Source organism: Neodiprion virginianus, chromosome 2 (assembly GCF_021901495.1).
Source record: "Neodiprion virginianus isolate iyNeoVirg1 chromosome 2, iyNeoVirg1.1, whole genome shotgun sequence".
Lineage (NCBI taxonomy): Eukaryota > Metazoa > Arthropoda > Insecta > Hymenoptera > Diprionidae > Neodiprion > Neodiprion virginianus.
In genome coordinates, this window is record NC_060878.1 from 16,477,792 (window position 1) to 16,495,628 (window position 17,837).

Here is a 17,837-nt window from a genome sequence, read left to right on the forward strand (position 1 = left end):
TAAAAATCATGTTACGGTCAGACACTGATCTTAACCAGTCAGAGAGCAGCTGTAACCAGAAAATATAGCACAGTGTTCTTGACGTCATGATCGGATAATGGTTCAAGTTTTCAGTATCGAAGGTCAATTGAAGATTTACAAATGTTTCGCTCACGTACCTCAAAGCTATTAATTTATTTACAAAAATAAAAAATTATTCTATGCAATAGAAAAAGGTTGGATTAGAATGTTAAGCCAAAAAGAGAGCAATAATATTCTCTTGCGGAAATGTGAAGTGAATACTTACGTTATAATTCGTGGAAGAAAAAGGCGAAATAATGGTCAAGAGCAAATCGTGTCCAATTCGAATGGTTGGAATGGCCAACGGTCGTCATCTACAACCGCAATTAGGTTAGATATTATCCACCACTCTGCAATTTATTAACTTACATGTCGTATAGCTAAGATCTTGCCATAAAAGAAAGAACGGTGGTTTTTACTTCTACGGTTTTTTAAGAACCATTATAGTGCAGAATTTGTTCAGTCTTAAGAAGAATTATAATGGAGATGTTGCACAAATTCAGTGCCGATAGGAAGACGGCGGGAAAGAGGTAAGACCAACATAAATTGCAGAGAGCAACTCTACCAGAATTTATGGTAAACATATGTTAACCGGAAAATCTCTTAACGGTGAGTTAAAAGTCTTAATTCGGCCCCAGGTGGTGAACCGTTTCAAGGGTCTAAACGAAAGAATTGCGAAACAGAGGCTCGTAATCAAAGACTGAATTGAATTCTGATTAGGGTTTTAATTAGAAAACTATTTGTTTGTTACGGCAAAAATTGTTATGCCGCGAGTTCTGATAGGTATAATTCAGTGATTAATAGGACGTTTCATTGGAAGCGACAATTGCTTCTTCTTTTTACTCCCATTTGAGAAACTTACTGTACCTGGCGGAAAAGAAATCCTCACGGACGAATATATCTTGAATCGAATTTTAAAATGTCGCTGTCGGAAATCGGAGTCCTTCTATTCAAATAACGTAAGAACGAGGAAAGTTTTTTCAAAAATTATTACCACTCGTCTGCACCTGATTATATGGACTTGATCCTCGAAGCATTTCATACATAATCAAAATAATCAAATCATCTACAAGAGTCCATTGAGTAAAGTGCGCAACTCAACAGTTCAAAATGATAGGCATGATTTTCCCTAAATATTCATCCTTCAATGTCTGCATTAGCCACACTACTGACTTTATCACAAAAAATCGAGTAAAAAATTTTTATAGACAATTCCACTCTCGGTAAAAAAAAAAAAGTTCTACGCAGCAAAGTTCATAGGTTCAACGGTGCGCAAGTTATAAACTTTTAAAGTCAATTATCGCTGTTGAAATTCGTTTCTCAACGTCAAATGACTAAACTATTTATTTTACGAGGAAAATTCTGATGATAAACTTTTAAGGGATTAAGTTCTCTCTAAAATACTTTCAAGTTCAAGTGCATACCATTAAATACGGCTGACAGGTAATAAGTTGAGAGAACACGACACGGTCCGCACTTTGTCAGAAGGGCGAAATTTTGAATTCAAAGAGCAACCTTTTAAAATTGATTTTGACAGGTATCCGTACATTTTCAGATACGAAATCCGTACACTTTTAAAAATTATTGCGAACTTGCTACACATTTACTGTACAAAAGAGTTGTCAATTTACGAAATCAGGTTGCAAATTTACAAATTCGGTGCAGTGACTCAAGCTACTATCTATTTGTTTTAAATTTACAGTGAAATTTTTTATTCTATTAAAAATAGATGAAAAAAAAAGAGAAATGGGAATTTAATGAATTGTGTGGTAAATGTATTGTATTTGTAAATTGAACAAACGGTAAATGTACGGTGGATTCACTATTCCGTATCCGAATAAAACTTCCAATACAGTGAAGGAAATACAGAAATACAGAAATTTTCGACAGTGTATACCGTTAAATAAGGCATGTATATTCGACCAATTTCAATGATCATCAACTCATCAATAACATCGTAATATATTACGAAATAACTTATATTACAACTATAGAATATAACTTAATTATATCCAGGCTGTATTAATTTCACAGTATTTTTAATTATTTATTTTTTACTTCTGACAAATGAAGAGCTGACTAAGAATTAAAACTCAAGCCATTTGTTGGAAATTCAAGTACACTTAATTGTAAGACCATCAGCTATGATTAATTGAATGTTGACGTACCATACAGTTCCTTTCATTTCTGAAATTATGTTGTGTCGAAAGAGTTGTTAATAATTGACCGCTTTTGAATTGAATTCGTTTTTCTCACTCTTTCGTATTGGTTCTGTATGTTGAAGGAATACCGTTTTTATCTAATTCAACTCGATTTATCGCAACTGTACTTGTTAGGTCGTTATTTCGTAATTCTTTCGTCCGAATGATGGTTTTGCTGGACTGCACACCTGATTATACGTTCACAAAAATAGCCAGATAACAGAGAAATTGAGTTGTATTTTGAACATGCTCTAGCATTCGTTGCGTGTTTAAACTTGATACCTAAGATATCTTCGAAACGTTTCGAGAACACGTTACAGAAATCGACTCACGTATTTATCTGATAAGCCAAAAGATGAATTTGTTATAATTAAAATTCTTGAAATTCACACATTGTTGTGCAAAAATAACTTACAAGAAAATGATAGATCATCAGAAGCAAATCATGAGAGTTACCGGATTTAAAGATCGCTCCTGATGAGTTTGTCCTTCTCTTTGGTATATACCAACGTTTAGAAGGATCCGAAGAAAACTGTTAACGAAAATTTTCAAGGTTTTTTCGTCCTATCGTCAGACTTGACTTAAACCTGTTTTGGAAATCGAATAACGAAGTCACATAGCAAGAGTGGGGACAAAAAGATTCGCAGACTGCAGGAATAATTAACGAATAATTGGTGTGTTGCACTTTTATTCGTGATTTTGCAGCACCATAAGAAAAAACACTTCACACATGCAAACTTGTGTGTTCGTGACGTATATATACAATGTAGATATCTCGATGCTGCTGTGTGTGATACAGCTTCTCAATTAAAATGCGCTACGTGCCCGGCTATAATTCAGAGGCACGAAGGCGTGAGGAGAATTAATTGGTTTTCTGAAAGACCGACCATCGTGCACTGACTCTCATCAATAATATCAGAACCACGATTAAATAACAATATGTCACAAGTTGACCCCTGCGACATCCATCGTCCATCATTATTCGTTCGGTAGACTCGAAGCGGCTGCTTTATCCCGATGCAATCCAATCATTTCGCAACTTGGCGACAAAGGTGACACAACTGAAAAAACAGTCATTTTCAGTACGAGAAAAAGAAAAAAAATCAAACCTTAGAAATTTTAAGGGAGTCCATCCATCTACGGTCTCTGAAGGAAACTATTAATATCAAAAAAAATCATTGACACTCAACAGAATGATGCGAATCAAAGTTTAAGTTGGCCGTGAGAACTCTAATGTGACACTGTTTGTGACAAATGTGTTTCAAAAGCGGTGTGCTGCGATAGCGACACTTCTGCTCTCTGGTGGCAAGTTTCGCAACTACACAAGTATCGCTTCACATGTTTGTGACAATCAATTTTTAAATTGTATCACCTTTGTTACTGGAAGTTTACGGTGAGAGGAAAACAATCATCTCGGAAGATTCGGAGAATTCTACATTGGCTCGGGAATCGGAATCTTCAGGGCTCGGCCTTCCAGCATCTCTTGCAGCAGAATGCCGATTTCCTGCCAGACAAATCGACCATTTATCAATGTGATCTGTATATTTATCACTCATTCTGCGAGACTGTTTAATTTTCCCCCATAGCACGATATATTGTTACAATAGCTTTCTGTATTGAAGTTGCAGCAACACACGAGTAATTCCATTTTGATATCGAAACAAACACTTTGCAGGTAAAATACCGATCGACAATTTTAATTGGCCTGACATTTTTTATTTATTCTGCTGAAGAAAAAAAGAGATATGTATTCGACGCTAAAAGGTTTATATCCATATTACTGATTTCAGAATATAATTGCAAATTTCTAATTCGGCACGCGCGCACTTGTTCCATAGTGGCTGTATCTTCGAAAGTAATGAAGGTAATTGAACAAAGAGGCATCGGCAAGTGCATGATATACTTTTCAAACTGATGTAACATAATTTTTCCTCTGTAACCATGTTTCCGTAAATTTTATTGGTTGAATTCTGTTACCTCTACACTTTTTTCCATTGACTGCTAATTTTTAAATTCTGAATCAATGACGTAAGAATGTTCAGAAAAAATCTACATTTCAGAAATAGGTAGAAATTAATGATATCATTGAGTACCAGAGACGGCTTCATCGATGGGAGAACGCTATCTATCGTTAAGAGCACGTTGTAGTTCTTTTTTATCGACTGAGCCAGCTGACTCTTATATTCCATTAATACTGATGGAATTTGTTCGATTTACGGCAGGGCATTACTTTTTCATTGCAAAATTCGGAAAATTCATTATCTGGAAAATTTCGAATAAAATTTCTGTTTTTGTACCGTCGTTGTTATTTTTATTTATTACAGACTTTGGGAGCAATAATGTGTATAGGTGAGGTGCTTTTCATTATTATCGACATAATCAGATCTAAAATAAGATATCACAGCACTAGTTTCATACAATATTGAGCCTAAAAAAAGGAAACTGTAATTCCGAATGATGTCCGACAAAAATATGCCATTGGATGCGATCGACTGAAAGTTTTTAGTTTTGCGAATGCCACGTCAACAAAACGAAATAGAGTTTGAAATATAACTTATGATATTGCAGAACGGTAATAGGAAAAAGAACCCTTTAGCTTGGATACGAACCATCATATGGGAAGAACATGGAATTGTTTCAAAAAAGTTTCATAGTAGATCTATTCCAAACTATTGGTGAAGGCAATACAAGAATTCCTTTTTGTGAGTTAATGTACAATTAGTAAGCAAGTGGAAAGACAATTTTTTAGAATTTAAAAATTAGCAGTCGATGGTTAAAAATAAGGCCAAAAATTTAATGAATGAAATTCACGATCAGGTGGTGGAAGAAAAAAATCATAATACTTTAATTTGATGTTTCTCTGTTTGTTCAATTATCTTCATTAAATTTGAGGATATATCTGCAGAAACAAGAGCGCGTGTGCCAAATATGAAATTTGAACTTTTCTTCTAAAATCGAAAATATGGATACTAGATTTTTTCCCTTAGTAGAATGAGTGAAGTAAATGTCATGCAAATTAAAAATGGTGATGTTTTCAGCGTGTTCAGTTTGGCGTAGAATTATTCATGTTGCAAGAATTACGCAGCACTATACGTTATATATATTGCAGTTTTATGCAAAAACAATTACACAGAAATATTACAGCATTTCCGGAATGTTATATTCAATTACAATGCTGCAATATTGCAACTATACGTATATATATATATATGTATAATAAAGGACATGAGAATATTGCAAGAGGGTGTTCCAATATACCGAAAATATTGAACAATGTATCTGCGATATTTTATTATTTGCAGTAAATTACGATTCTACACTATTTTGGAAACATCGTAAGCCTTGCGAAATTACTTGACCTTGTCAGGTTGCATTTTTGGATGCAATATTGAGAACTTTCCAAAGACAAGTTCCTGCAATATTTAAATTTGTGCAAAGTTACGATGCTGCAATGTTTCTGCGATTCGTGTAAAATCAGTACGTTTCTGCCATGTTGCTGAACTGTTTCAAACTTTACTAAGTTACGTTTTTGCAGTTTCTGAAATATTTGAAACCTTGTCAAGTTTCGTATGTATCTGAATCGTTTGGAACCTTGCATAGTTACATTCATGCAACTCTTTATTCCAAGCAAAGTTGAATTTTTGTAATACTTTAACCCTTACTTAACGACGTTGCTACAAAATTTCTGAAATATTGTAAACCTTGAAAAAAAATTGCATTCTGTGTCGGTCTGACCTTTCTTTTTACCTCTTCACGTTGGGCTCTAAGCCTGTCGATTATCGGTTCTCTGAAGTTGGGGTCATTCGCGGGATCCTCGAGGTCTTGGGGGTTCTCGTTCTCCTTGGTCGTCTGGGGAACATGAGTGACGTACATCTGCTTTATGGATTCTAAAATATGTGCATTTCTTCCCTGTCCAAGATTGAGTCCAATCTGCGTGAACGAATCAAGCCCAACTGGTACCAACAGCGGTTTCTCATAATCGATACAAACGCTTTTTCTAAAAATTGTCACAAAGAAAAAAAAAAAAAAACGCGATCAATAACTAATTCAACTTATTGATTTCATCCTTCAGACCAAGGGTAAAACTCACGTCAACTGAGATCCGAAACCATAGTGCGACAGCATATCCTTTGCTCTTCTAACGAGGGACGTGTCTCTGCAGGAGTGATAGTGAAGTCCTGCTCCCAAAGCGTGGGCCGCTGCCCGAAGGGCCCGACCGATTAGTTGTTTTCTATCCGAATTAAATTCCTGGAATTTAGAATTATTCAAAGTTGAAACGATCCGTTTTTCAGAAATGTGATTCAATTGAGAACGGAACGTTTCATCTCTTCAAGGTAAAAAAATTTGAATCCAATTTTGCAGCTCACTTTGAATTCATCGTATCTGCCGCCAACGATGCACAACTTAAGAGGAAATGGTTCGGTTTCACCTTCGTGAGTTTCGTTCTTAGGGTTATTTTCTCTTTTGCGGCAATCCCTGAGAGCTTTGATCGTGTTATCGTCGAAACTCATTCTCATTGCGCTTCGAGCAATGGTCAAACATTCTTCCAACGTCGCCCAAAGCTCCTCAGGCTTTGAGAGATCCAACATCATCAAAAGCGTGGTATGATGCGGGGAATGGGTCAATGCCGATCCGGTCATTGCGGCTGAGAGGAGCGATGACGTCAGGGGACCGACCTCCCAAACGTGGACCACGTCTTTAACCTGCCATAATTACCACTGGATACATAATGTTAAGGATGTAGGGACCCTGGACCGTCCAAATCAAGTTGGGTGAAGAGAAAAAGGCGTTTGAAAAATTTCAAGCGATATTACTTGTGCCAATAGTCCTAAGCACGCGTAGAGTAACAAGGGTACACTACTCATACTTCCAAGACATAAACCTTTTTCTAGAACGTTTGAGGGCGAGGGATGTCCCCACTCCGACCGACTTCATCGATCACCGGATCGTTTAGTTACCCTACGTTATCGATTGCCCGATAATTCCGTGGTCTACCTGATGGGCGCTTTGCCCTGCTTTACCCTTTTTTAACGCTCAACAGGCAAAATTCCTCAGAATTGCGCTCTGCCTTACCACAGTTTGAACTTTGATCGAACAAAATCCCAGAACTGCATTAGGGATATGCGTACATCATTGTGCAAGGTGGAGGGATTTTGCCCGATGAGGTTTAAAACAAGAGTAAGGGAAGGTCAATTGCCAATAAAGTAGATCAACGAAGTTATCGGACGATCAATAACGGTGGACAACAAACCGATCCGATGATCGATAAAGTCCGTCAAAGTGGGGACATCCCCCACCCTGGAACGTTCTATAAAGATTTGTGTCTAGACTGGAGGGAGCGTCGATAACGTAGGGATTTATATCAGGATCTCTCCTTGCTACTTTACTCGAGTACTAACACGAATGAAACAATTTCCGTATAATGTGTAACAAAACTGAATAGGTATGAGTAGATTCGGTAAACTAAGATAGTAACAAGTGGGGAAAAGGTTATGTAATGGGAAGGTTTAAAATTATTAAACTCTGGCATTTTTCATCCGATTCCTGTTTTTGGGCTCATTTTCTTCAGTACAGAGATATCCAGAGATAACCTGATAAAAGTTTGGCTAATATTTAACTTCCTAGTGGATAAAAGATACAATATTATTGAATCTTGGTGAGCGGTCATAGAAATGTAAAACGTATTTTCGTTAACGTTTCGGCCCGGATATGGGCCCTCCTCAGAACGATTAATTTTTTTATTTAACTGTCAAGGACAAAAAATTTTTTTATAATATAAAAAATATACAACAAGACATTAATTACTATAGACGTAAAACTATTGAAGCTATTCTCTATTGTAGGTTAGTGGGTACATATTAAATATCTGTTATGGTTATAAAGTGATAAAACTCAAGAGTAATTTACCTTTTATAGGAAGGAGGATTAAGATACAGTCAGAATCGTAAAATACAATTTGGCGAGCGCAGGTTCTTCAAATAAATGACAATAATCGTTGTCAGCTTCTCCAATTGTTAAAAGTATAGTTGTTAAAAATATGGAAGTAATTAATTAAAAAAACTATGTATCTTCACTGTCTATGAGTCAATGTATTAAAAAGTTTTAGAGAAAGGGTTTATGGTAGTTAAAATAGTTTAAAACAATGTCCAAACGGTGGTACTGGTACCGTTATAATCCTGTCCTCCATGTCCGAACAATTTTTGTTAAACCGTTTGAGTCAACTGGTAAACACCGACTGATGGGAGAATCAAATATGACCAAGAGTGAAGGTGAACAAGTATAAACAATTATAAAAACATGTCGCCTGGGGACAACAAATGTATGTCCTTAGTTAAGGTTAAACAATGTGTGCTGTGTGGGAGGTAATCAGCGGTTTGTAAATATTGCTAAGATGTTCAACGTCTTGTTTAAGATTAACGGAATTTGGGTGTCCTGCAATATTGCACATTTTTAGTAGTAACCGTTTATAATAATTGGGTTCTTCACAAAGGATGTTTGCATTGTCATAGTTGAAAGAATGTTCTTGTTTGATCACATGTTTAGTTAGAGCAGTATGTCGATCCTCATTATCTTGTACATTGCGTTGATGTTCTTTGAGTCTAGTGTCTAGATGGCGGCCAGTTTGACCAATATAAACTTGATCGCAATCGTTGCAGGGTATTTTGTAAACAACGCTGGATCGTTTGCCCATAGGGATCCCATCTTTTCCCGAATTAAGGACAAGTTGTAGGTCTTTTGAATTTTTTCCCACAAACTTGACATTGTATTTGGTAAATAACCTATTCAATGACTCAAAGAGGCCCGATACATATGGGATGGGAATAAATGTAGTGGCTGGTCTATTGTTGTCGTCTGCGGAAGCAGAGTCAATATTATTGTCTAGTAGGTCCTTGATATGGAAGCGTCTCTTACTTATATGTTTGTGTAAAAGGCCATGTGGATAGTCGTTCCATCTTAAAATATTATATATGAGTGACAAATTTTTTTCATGGAATTCTATATTTGATAGTTTGATGGCTCGGTCAACAAGATTAAAGATGGTACCTATCTTGTATGACATCGGGTGGTGGGAATTAAAATTCAAATACCTTTGAGACCAAGTTTTCTTGTGGAACCAATCTGTTTTGATTTTAGAGTTGTTATGTATCAGTAGTAAATCCAGGAAATTGATGGCATTATTATTTTCTATTTCGATGGTGAATTGTAATCGTGGATGATATTGGTTGAAAATATTCAGTGTGTAGTCTATTTTTTCTTTAGGGACTGCAGTTGAGATATCGTCAACATATCGGAAATAGAAGGGTAAATCAAAATTTAGATTGCTGATGCATGACCTTTCTAGGTCTTCCATCACCAAGTCAGACAGGATTGGAGAGAGAGGGGATCCCATGGGCAACCCGAATTGTTGTGCGTATGTGTCGTTGTTAAATTTAAAGATTGCCGAATCAAAACAAATGTTTAAGGCTTTAACCAGTTCAGTAAGTGGGATTGGAATCTTTTTATCTGGAGAGGCCCAACGGTTTTTTACTGCGAGCATAGCGAGATCTATAGGTACATTAGTAAATAGAGATACCACATCTAGTGATATTAGAATATAATTATCTGGAATAATCAGTTTATTTATTTTTTCAACCAATGTAAAGCTATCTTTGACTCTGGAGGTAGGGGGGGTGATATTTGTGGTGAGCTTTATCTGCTTTTAAAAACATGATGTTCGGGTTGTTTTTAAAACAGCGTTCATGGCTCACCACAAATATCACCCCCCCTTCCATCAGCAATCTAAATTTTGATTTACCCTTCTATTTCCGATATGTTGACGATATCTCAACTGCAGTCCCTAAAGAAAAAATAGACTACACACTGAATATTTTCAACCAATATCATCCACGATTACAATTCACCATCGAAATAGAAAATAATAATGCCATCAATTTCCTGGATTTACTACTGATACATAACAACTCTAAAATCAAAACAGATTGGTTCCACAAGAAAACTTGGTCTCAAAGATATTTGAATTTTAATTCCCACCACCCGATGTCATACAAGATAGGTACCATCTTTAATCTTGTTGACCGAGCCATCAAACTATCAAATATAGAATTCCATGACAAAAATTTGTCACTCATATATAATATTTTAAGATGGAACGACTATCCACATGGCCTTTTACACAAACATATAAGTAAGAGACGCTTCCATATCAAGGACCTACTAGACAATAATATTGACTCTGCTTCCGCAGACGACAACAATAGACCAGCCACTACATTTATTCCCATCCCATATGTATCGGGCCTCTTTGAGTCATTGGATAGGTTATTTACCAAATACAATGTCAAGTTTGTGGGAAAAAATTCAAAAGACCTACAACTTGTCTTTGATTCGGGAAAAGATGGGATCCCTATGGGCAAACGATCCAACGTTGTTTACAAAATACCCTGTAACGATTGCGATCGAGTGTATATCGAATAAACTGGCCGCCATCTAGACACTAGAATTAAAGAATATCAACGCAATGTACAAGACAATGAGGATCGACATACTGCTCTAACCAAACATGTGACCAAAAGACAACACACTTTTAACTATTACAATACTAACATCCTTTGTGAAGAACCTAATTATTATAAACGGTTACTACTAGAAATGTGCAATATTGCAGAACACCCAAATTCCGTTAATCTTAGACAAGACGTTGAACATCTTAACAATATTTACAAACCGCTGATTACCTCCCACACAGCACACATTGTTTAACCTTAACTAAGGACATACATTTGTTGTCCCCAGGCGACATGTTTTTATAATTGTTTATACTTGTTCACCTTCACTCTTGGTCATATTTGATTCTCCCATCAGTCGGTGTTTACCAGTTGACTCAAACGGTTTAACAAAAATTGTTCGGACATGGAGGACAGGATCATAACGGTACCAGTACCACCGTTTGGACATTGTTTTAAACTATTTCAACTACCATAAACCCTTTCTCTAAAACTTTTTAATACATTGACTCATAGACAGTGAAGATACATAGTTTTTTTAATTAATTACTTCCATATTTTTAACAACTATACTTTTAACAATTGGAGAAGCTGACAACGATTATTGTCATTTATTTGAAGAACCTGCGCTCGCCAAATTGTATTTTACGATTCTGACTGTATCTTAATCCTCCTTCCTATAAAAGGTAAATTACTCTTTAAGTTTTATCACTTTATAACCATAACAGATATTTAATATGTACCCACTAACCTACAATAGAGAATAGCTTCAATAGTTTTACGTCTATAGTAATTAATGTCTTGTTGTATATTTTTTATACTATAAAAAAATTTTTTGTCCTTGACAGTTAAATAAAAAAATTAATCGTTCTGAGGAGGGCCCATATCCGGGCCGAAACGTTAACGAAAATACGTTTTACATTTCTATGACCGCTGACCAAGATTCAGTAATATATTATTTACGAGGTTGAGAATTCTTACCCTTCACGACAAAAGATACAGTTGTGTAAGTAAGTACGGTACAACAAATGTTCGTCAGTAATTACATTTACGCGCTATAACTATGCTATAATACAAGATTTATCAAAATTTTTTAAAACAATTTATGGGGATTTGATAAGGGAAAAAAGTAAGCCCAAAAACGTTGAAATCGAATGAAAAAAAAACACAATCATTCTAAACGTTCTGATTATGAAACCTTTTCTTAGATTGTCAGCATCTTAGATTGTGTTATTCTAAGTTACTCACAATTATTTCTATTACATTTCCGAAATAATCTTTTATTCGTGTTCACTATCTCCAGGCCAAATAAAATTGCTGAGGATTTTTTACACGCTTATTTCTCTTTTTCGAATTGTTGATTTAGACGGTGCAGACCATGCACTAAAACTCCAAACGTTTTCGGTTCGTGTAAGATTTTGACAATTCGTCAGATTTCATACAAATTTATTGCTATCCTGCATGTTTGGATTTATTGTACGCGCTGAGTTTCAATCGATATTTGTTCAATTAAAGTCGAAAACTGGCATTATTCGAAACAAACTTTGTGTCACACCTCTCATCAAACTTTTAAATCGTTTCACAGCTATAATCCTGGTAGCATAGAAATCAACAATTGCTACCCAATTTGGAGTTTAGTGATTAATTATCAAGTTGTGCCACTTGCTTGCAATTGTCAATATTCAGATACATTTGTAACTATTGTGCAATTCTTGAACGCCCGATTTGATCTTTCTTTCGCAAAATTTGAACTTTTGTGATGGGAGATAATATGATTTTAATTTAGGAACATAAAAAACTGGTAATGTTTACATAATTATAGATAATTCATGGCAAATTTCAATGAGTCGCGATCAACGAGGTGTGGTTCATTACACCTTATAACAATCACATTTCTAATCAAAATAAAAGATTATCATATTTTTCTCAATTTTACTTTGGAATACGAGTAACTTGCTGTGAAAAAACTCTGATACGATATGCCAGCCCTTGTGTTAATTAATTGATTATATTGAGTATGACTTGCATCTTATATTTGTTACAAAATGCATACGTATCATTATTTTGGACGCATTTTTATATTGCTGTGGTTATTGTCGTATCTATAATGCTTACTAAGCTTTTTCCAGCCTTTCGTCCGAACGAATAATCCATAGCAATGGTTGCCTTGGGCGATTCTTCTTTTTCCAAAAACCGGTAAACCATCGTAGTTTTTCCCTGAAATTACTATCGCATTATGGAATTTCGATTACACCGTCTTGACAACATCAATCAAAACATGGGCGTTTGGATCAGAGTTAATAAGCAATTTCCTACTAAAAATATTCAAGTACACATCATATACGTAAAAATAAAACTTGTAGGTAATTTTTTCTCTTTTCTCGAGCCACCCATATTTCTCCTTCTGCTAATCGTCTGTAAGAAAATTTACGGCAAGAATTTAACATAACGTCGTGTAATTTAATTACACTCTGTACTTGCTCAATGAATGTGGAATAATCGATTTGAAACAATGAAGGTGTGCCTTTTCAAACGTTTTTAAAAGCTCCCCATCATGCTTTCCCTCTCCCCTTTGAACCCATAGTATCCAGGGTTGTGGGCTCGACGTTGAAACCGATCGATAGACGAATATACGGAGCCGTATGAGTCGATCAGCTTTAAGGCCAGGCTACTGCTGCTTCGACTGTTAATTTTTTCATAAAAAACTTAATCACCGCAGTGTGTAAATTAAACAAAAATTTCTCGAACTGAATTTTGCACCTGGTAGGGACAAACTTGTTTGTTAAAGGTGAACTGTAAAACATTTTGAATTCAAAGAGAATAATAAAAACATAATGATCACAATGGTAGTTGATTTGAAATCGGTAGAAAGAAACGATATTGATTCAAGACAAGAAAGAATACGTGTATATTTTTTTCTGAGAGTTATGTTGATTTCACAAATTTAAACATGAATCAATGTTTGGAAAATTCATAACTCGTGAACCAGTTGAGGTACAATTTATTTTTTAATCTTGGATTCAAATTTCTACATAGTCAGAACTGGATCAACAAAAATCGAGCAAACCATACACCTCGACTCAAAATCTTATTCGCATTCATATTTTACGCCCCATGGGAATTCTTGCGGTGGTCGAGGCGATTACTGACTGATGCCACGGCGTCTGATCACTCACCCATAAAACTGTATCTCATATTATATATCAACTCGCCCGACTATTCATGCGCGAGAGTACTTGTCTAACCTTGAAGTTGCTGTTTCCACCACTTACCACTCCTTTGCTTCCTATAATGATAATAGATCGTTCGTGAGTAATCGAACGATCGGTCTTCCGCTTATTTTCATCTTCTAAAGATAGTCGGAGTGCCATTTCCCTCATACTTTCCTCTCTAAACGAAACACAAGACATAAAACATGCATAATAACGAGTGAAGTTATATCAACGCTGCTGCAGTGTCATATTGGCATAATGGTCCTAGAATTCAGAATTACGCTATCTGGCGGCGGTAAATATGCAACACTAATTGCGTCATATTCAATGATGAAAGCGGTTTTTTCTCACATGTTTTACTCTACATTGACTTAACGTCAGCAAATGAAAGTCCAACAAGCTGCACAGTGCTTCCTGCGGTTTCATATCTCCTATGTTTGCTTAAAATGATCAGCTGATTGCAATTTCCGACGCCATATTGTCCTAACCACGCCTACATCAGGGATCTTAATACATTCAATTGGAAACTGACGTAGAATAATTTAATCGCGAGGTTGAAGGTCGTTTATAAGAATTATATCGCTATTTTCCATCTCTTCGGAAAGGTTCGAAGTTCGTGAAAAAATCGTAAATGATGATGGTACAAAAAAAAAAAAAATTAACCCTGTGATAAAATGAATGTATAACTTCATAATTGCTTTTTGAAAAGTTCTAAGAAATAAATCATATTTTCGGACACTATAGCAAAATTCAGCATTATTTTAAATTCAGATCACAAGAAACATTTTCGAGTTTTCGATCAGAACTCATGTATTCTATCGGATTCTCATGTTTCGTTTTACTGAAGATCTGATGAAATTGGAATTCTGATATTTCTGTGTATTTTTAAAGGTTATTGCACCATGAAACACTGGAATCATTTTCTGAGAGAAAAAAGAAATTTTTAGGAAACAGATAAAACTGATTTTTCTCATTTTCAATAACACTAGAATTACGAAAACTTGTAATTACGAAAAAAAGAGATTATCTCGACTCGCAAAGGGTACAATTACCTTTATATTCAGGTAATCTGAACTTGCAAAATATTGTAATTCACGTAATAACACGAACTTCAATCTCATAAGTAAAACAAGTTATACAGAACCCGCGTAATCTCATTTATTGGTAAATATACGGACTGCATTTAGGATAATAATCAATACGACGTAACAATTACAAGACTCACGTCGTGTCCATGCTGATAAATGCTGATAAATTATTCCGTAACTGTTTATACTGATAAAAGTAGAAAGTAAATCATCCGTCACGTCTATCCGTCGACGAGCTCGAAGGTTGAGCTTTTGTTTGCCCGAAAAGCGTTGCCATAGCATCGCAATGTCGGCGACATTTTGTATACGATAATGACTATATGCATGTCTATCGCATAAGCAATTTGAATGAAACATGGCATTGGGAATTCACGAGGAAAGAACCAACAAGCGAAAGGTGGTCGATGGAACAAGCACTCATATTGTATCCAAGGACTTTAAAAGATTTCACAGAATTCCCGATGATTTCGATGAGATTCTAGAAAATTTCAATAGACCTAAGAATATTTGAGGCATTCCATGTGATTTCAATGATTTCAAAGAATTTAGATGATTTCGCTAAATGTCACAGGATTTCGAAGGATTTTACGCGATTTCAAAGATATTAGGTAATTTCAAAAGACTTCCGGGATCTCGGAGATTTTATGTAATGCAGTTTTGAATATCTTAGGAAATTCGAGGAGTTCAAGAGGTTTCAGATAATTTCACAGGATTTCACAAGATTTCGAAGGATTTCAGATATTTCAAGTGTTTTCAAAGATTTCAAAGGATTACAAGACTTTAGAGAGATTTCAAATGATTTCTGGGATTCGAAGAACTTCGGATACTTTACAAATTTTAGATGCTATCACAAGATTTTGCGTAATCGCAGATGATTTGACGGGATTTCAGAAGATTTCAGAGAATTGAAATGATTTCAGATGATCTCACGAGTGGCATAAACCAGGTTTCAAGGGTGGTTAACCTCTCACCGACAAAAATTTCAATGTTTGAGAAAGAAATAATTATTTATATTTTTATAATAACTGTAAGCTATATTTATTTTCACAGTGTATAATCAGATTAAAGAAGTTGCAGTAACAATACCAAGACACTGTAGTGAAACGGTGAATTGGCCTTGGAAATGCAGCGAAGTGCAGCTTTCGACAGGTTTTACATGTAATACATTATTACATTCGAACTCTATACGGTCGCATTGCCATTAAAATGTAAATAATTGGATGGCTGCAATCAATGCCCTGCATTATTGAGGGTAACACGACGAGTCAATGCTTCTCAATTGTTTATTGAATAATAAATAAGGAAGAAAATTGTCTTCCGGTGAATGAACAGACTCCATATGGCTTGTCACAATGCGGCGACAGCAACGGCAACATGATTGCAATATTATTAAAAGCTTGTATCTTACAGAGAATGTGTTTACTATATATTATGTATATTCTTAAAGTCATTTTTTAAGTGTTTACACCAACGTTACGTGTGTAAGTAAGTGTAACGCATAATTCTTCTAGTATTTTTATCATACTATCAATAACGATATCGCTTAATCGGTTATGTACAAGATGGACTAGACAAACACAACATTGGAATGCTCAGGCAGTATTTCCACTGTTCGTTAATAGTCGCTTAAAATTACTTAACAATTAGGGTGCTTTTTTTTGAAGCAACATGTTTTTCGCTCCTATCAGTCAAATTTGTTGATATATAGAAAGAAAATTTGCGAGGATAGACAGACATTACTTATGCAATTTTAGTTTTTCTTACATTGTCACCACTTAACCGCTTTTAACAATAAACACTTAATCCTACCTAGAAACATTTTGTAGAGAATTAAACTCTATGGAAAAACGTGTGTAGAATTTTTATTTTTAAATCGATAGTTCAGCCACTAAAGAATTTTAAACATGAATTCTTATATAAAATGAACTTTCGAGGTTTTAACGTTTAACGCTTTTGAAGAAAATTCTACCCTCTAAAAATGCTTCGAGGATTAAGTTCGTATAATGAAATGCGTCTGAATGGTAAATTTTTTTAAAACAATTAGTGAAACCTTTACAATGTTAATCAAATGGAAAAATTTGAAATTCCGAGCCACCTTTCAAAATTGAATTTGAAGGATAACCTTCTGCATTTTTATTTTTTATTTTTATTGAGTATTAGTTTTTCATTTGGGAGCGAAAAAAAATGTTGCTCCATAAAAAAACACCCTAATAACAATATGGAAGTAGGTATATACATTTTTTACATTAATATTTATACTGTTTGCATACGTGCACGTTTCTCAAGATGGAGGCTTTTTGCATAGACAATAAGTTTGATTTCACGGTCAACATGCATGTTAAGAATAATTCAAATATGTAAACTACAGTATAACAAGTACGTTGACAAACTTAAACAAAATATTTTATAAATTGTTTAAATTTCAATATTTCGTATCGTAGAGCGATAACAATATGCAAAATTGTTTGAATATACAATTTTTATCGCATATTAACTAGACCCACCCACCTTGATGCTATTTTGAAATGTACCTACATTTTCCACAAAAAAAAAAAAAAAAAAAAACACACTTCCATTTAAAGAATTGAATATTATTCCTAATTACACGAGAAAATACAAGTTGTACCATCTTTAAGTAGAAATTGTATAACGATAAAGCAGAATCAAAATTGTGATAATAATTGAATGGTGGGATAAACTAAAATAGTACCAAGTAATTATTGATGCCACTTAATGTGTAATTCATAAAGACTTGATAATGTGTATTTAAAA

The 17,837-nt window shown here is 34.9% G+C and overlaps 1 protein-coding gene across 6 annotated transcripts; it reads right to left on the minus strand.

Moving 5' to 3' along the window:
* Positions 1-1,836: 1,836 nt before the first annotated feature.
* Positions 1,837-15,997, minus strand: LOC124299291 (cytoplasmic dynein 2 light intermediate chain 1). Of its 6 annotated transcripts, none has more exons than XM_046752416.1 (8): positions 15,203-15,997; positions 14,038-14,155; positions 12,881-12,982; positions 6,629-6,964; positions 6,352-6,509; positions 5,997-6,258; positions 3,634-3,765; positions 1,837-3,322 (listed from the first exon to the last, which is right to left on the minus strand). In XM_046752416.1, the coding sequence occupies exons 1-7, from the start codon at positions 15,211-15,213 to the stop codon at positions 3,694-3,696; spliced, it is 1,059 nt and encodes a 352-aa protein (XP_046608372.1). In that variant the 5' UTR covers positions 15,214-15,997; the 3' UTR covers positions 1,837-3,322; positions 3,634-3,693. The 6 variants fall into 6 exon arrangements, with proteins under 6 accessions (XP_046608372.1, XP_046608374.1, XP_046608371.1 ...); XM_046752418.1 differs by having other exon boundaries at positions 12,881-12,991; positions 14,011-14,155; XM_046752415.1 differs by lacking the exon at positions 15,203-15,997 and having other exon boundaries at positions 14,038-15,170.
* Positions 15,998-17,837: the final 1,840 nt, after the last annotated feature.

Coding starts and splice junctions, on each gene's coding strand:
- LOC124299291 (XM_046752415.1), bottom strand. CDS start 14,175: ATGTCTTGTGTTTCGTTTAGAGAGGAAAGTATGAGGGAAATGGCACTC. Junction 12,983..14,037: donor TTATAGGAAGCAAAGGAGTG/GTAAGTGGTGGA, acceptor TAGTAATTTCAG/GGAAAAACTACGATGGTTTA. Junction 6,510..6,628: donor GCAGATACGATGAATTCAAA/GTGAGCTGCAAA, acceptor TCTAAATTCCAG/GAATTTAATTCGGATAGAAA.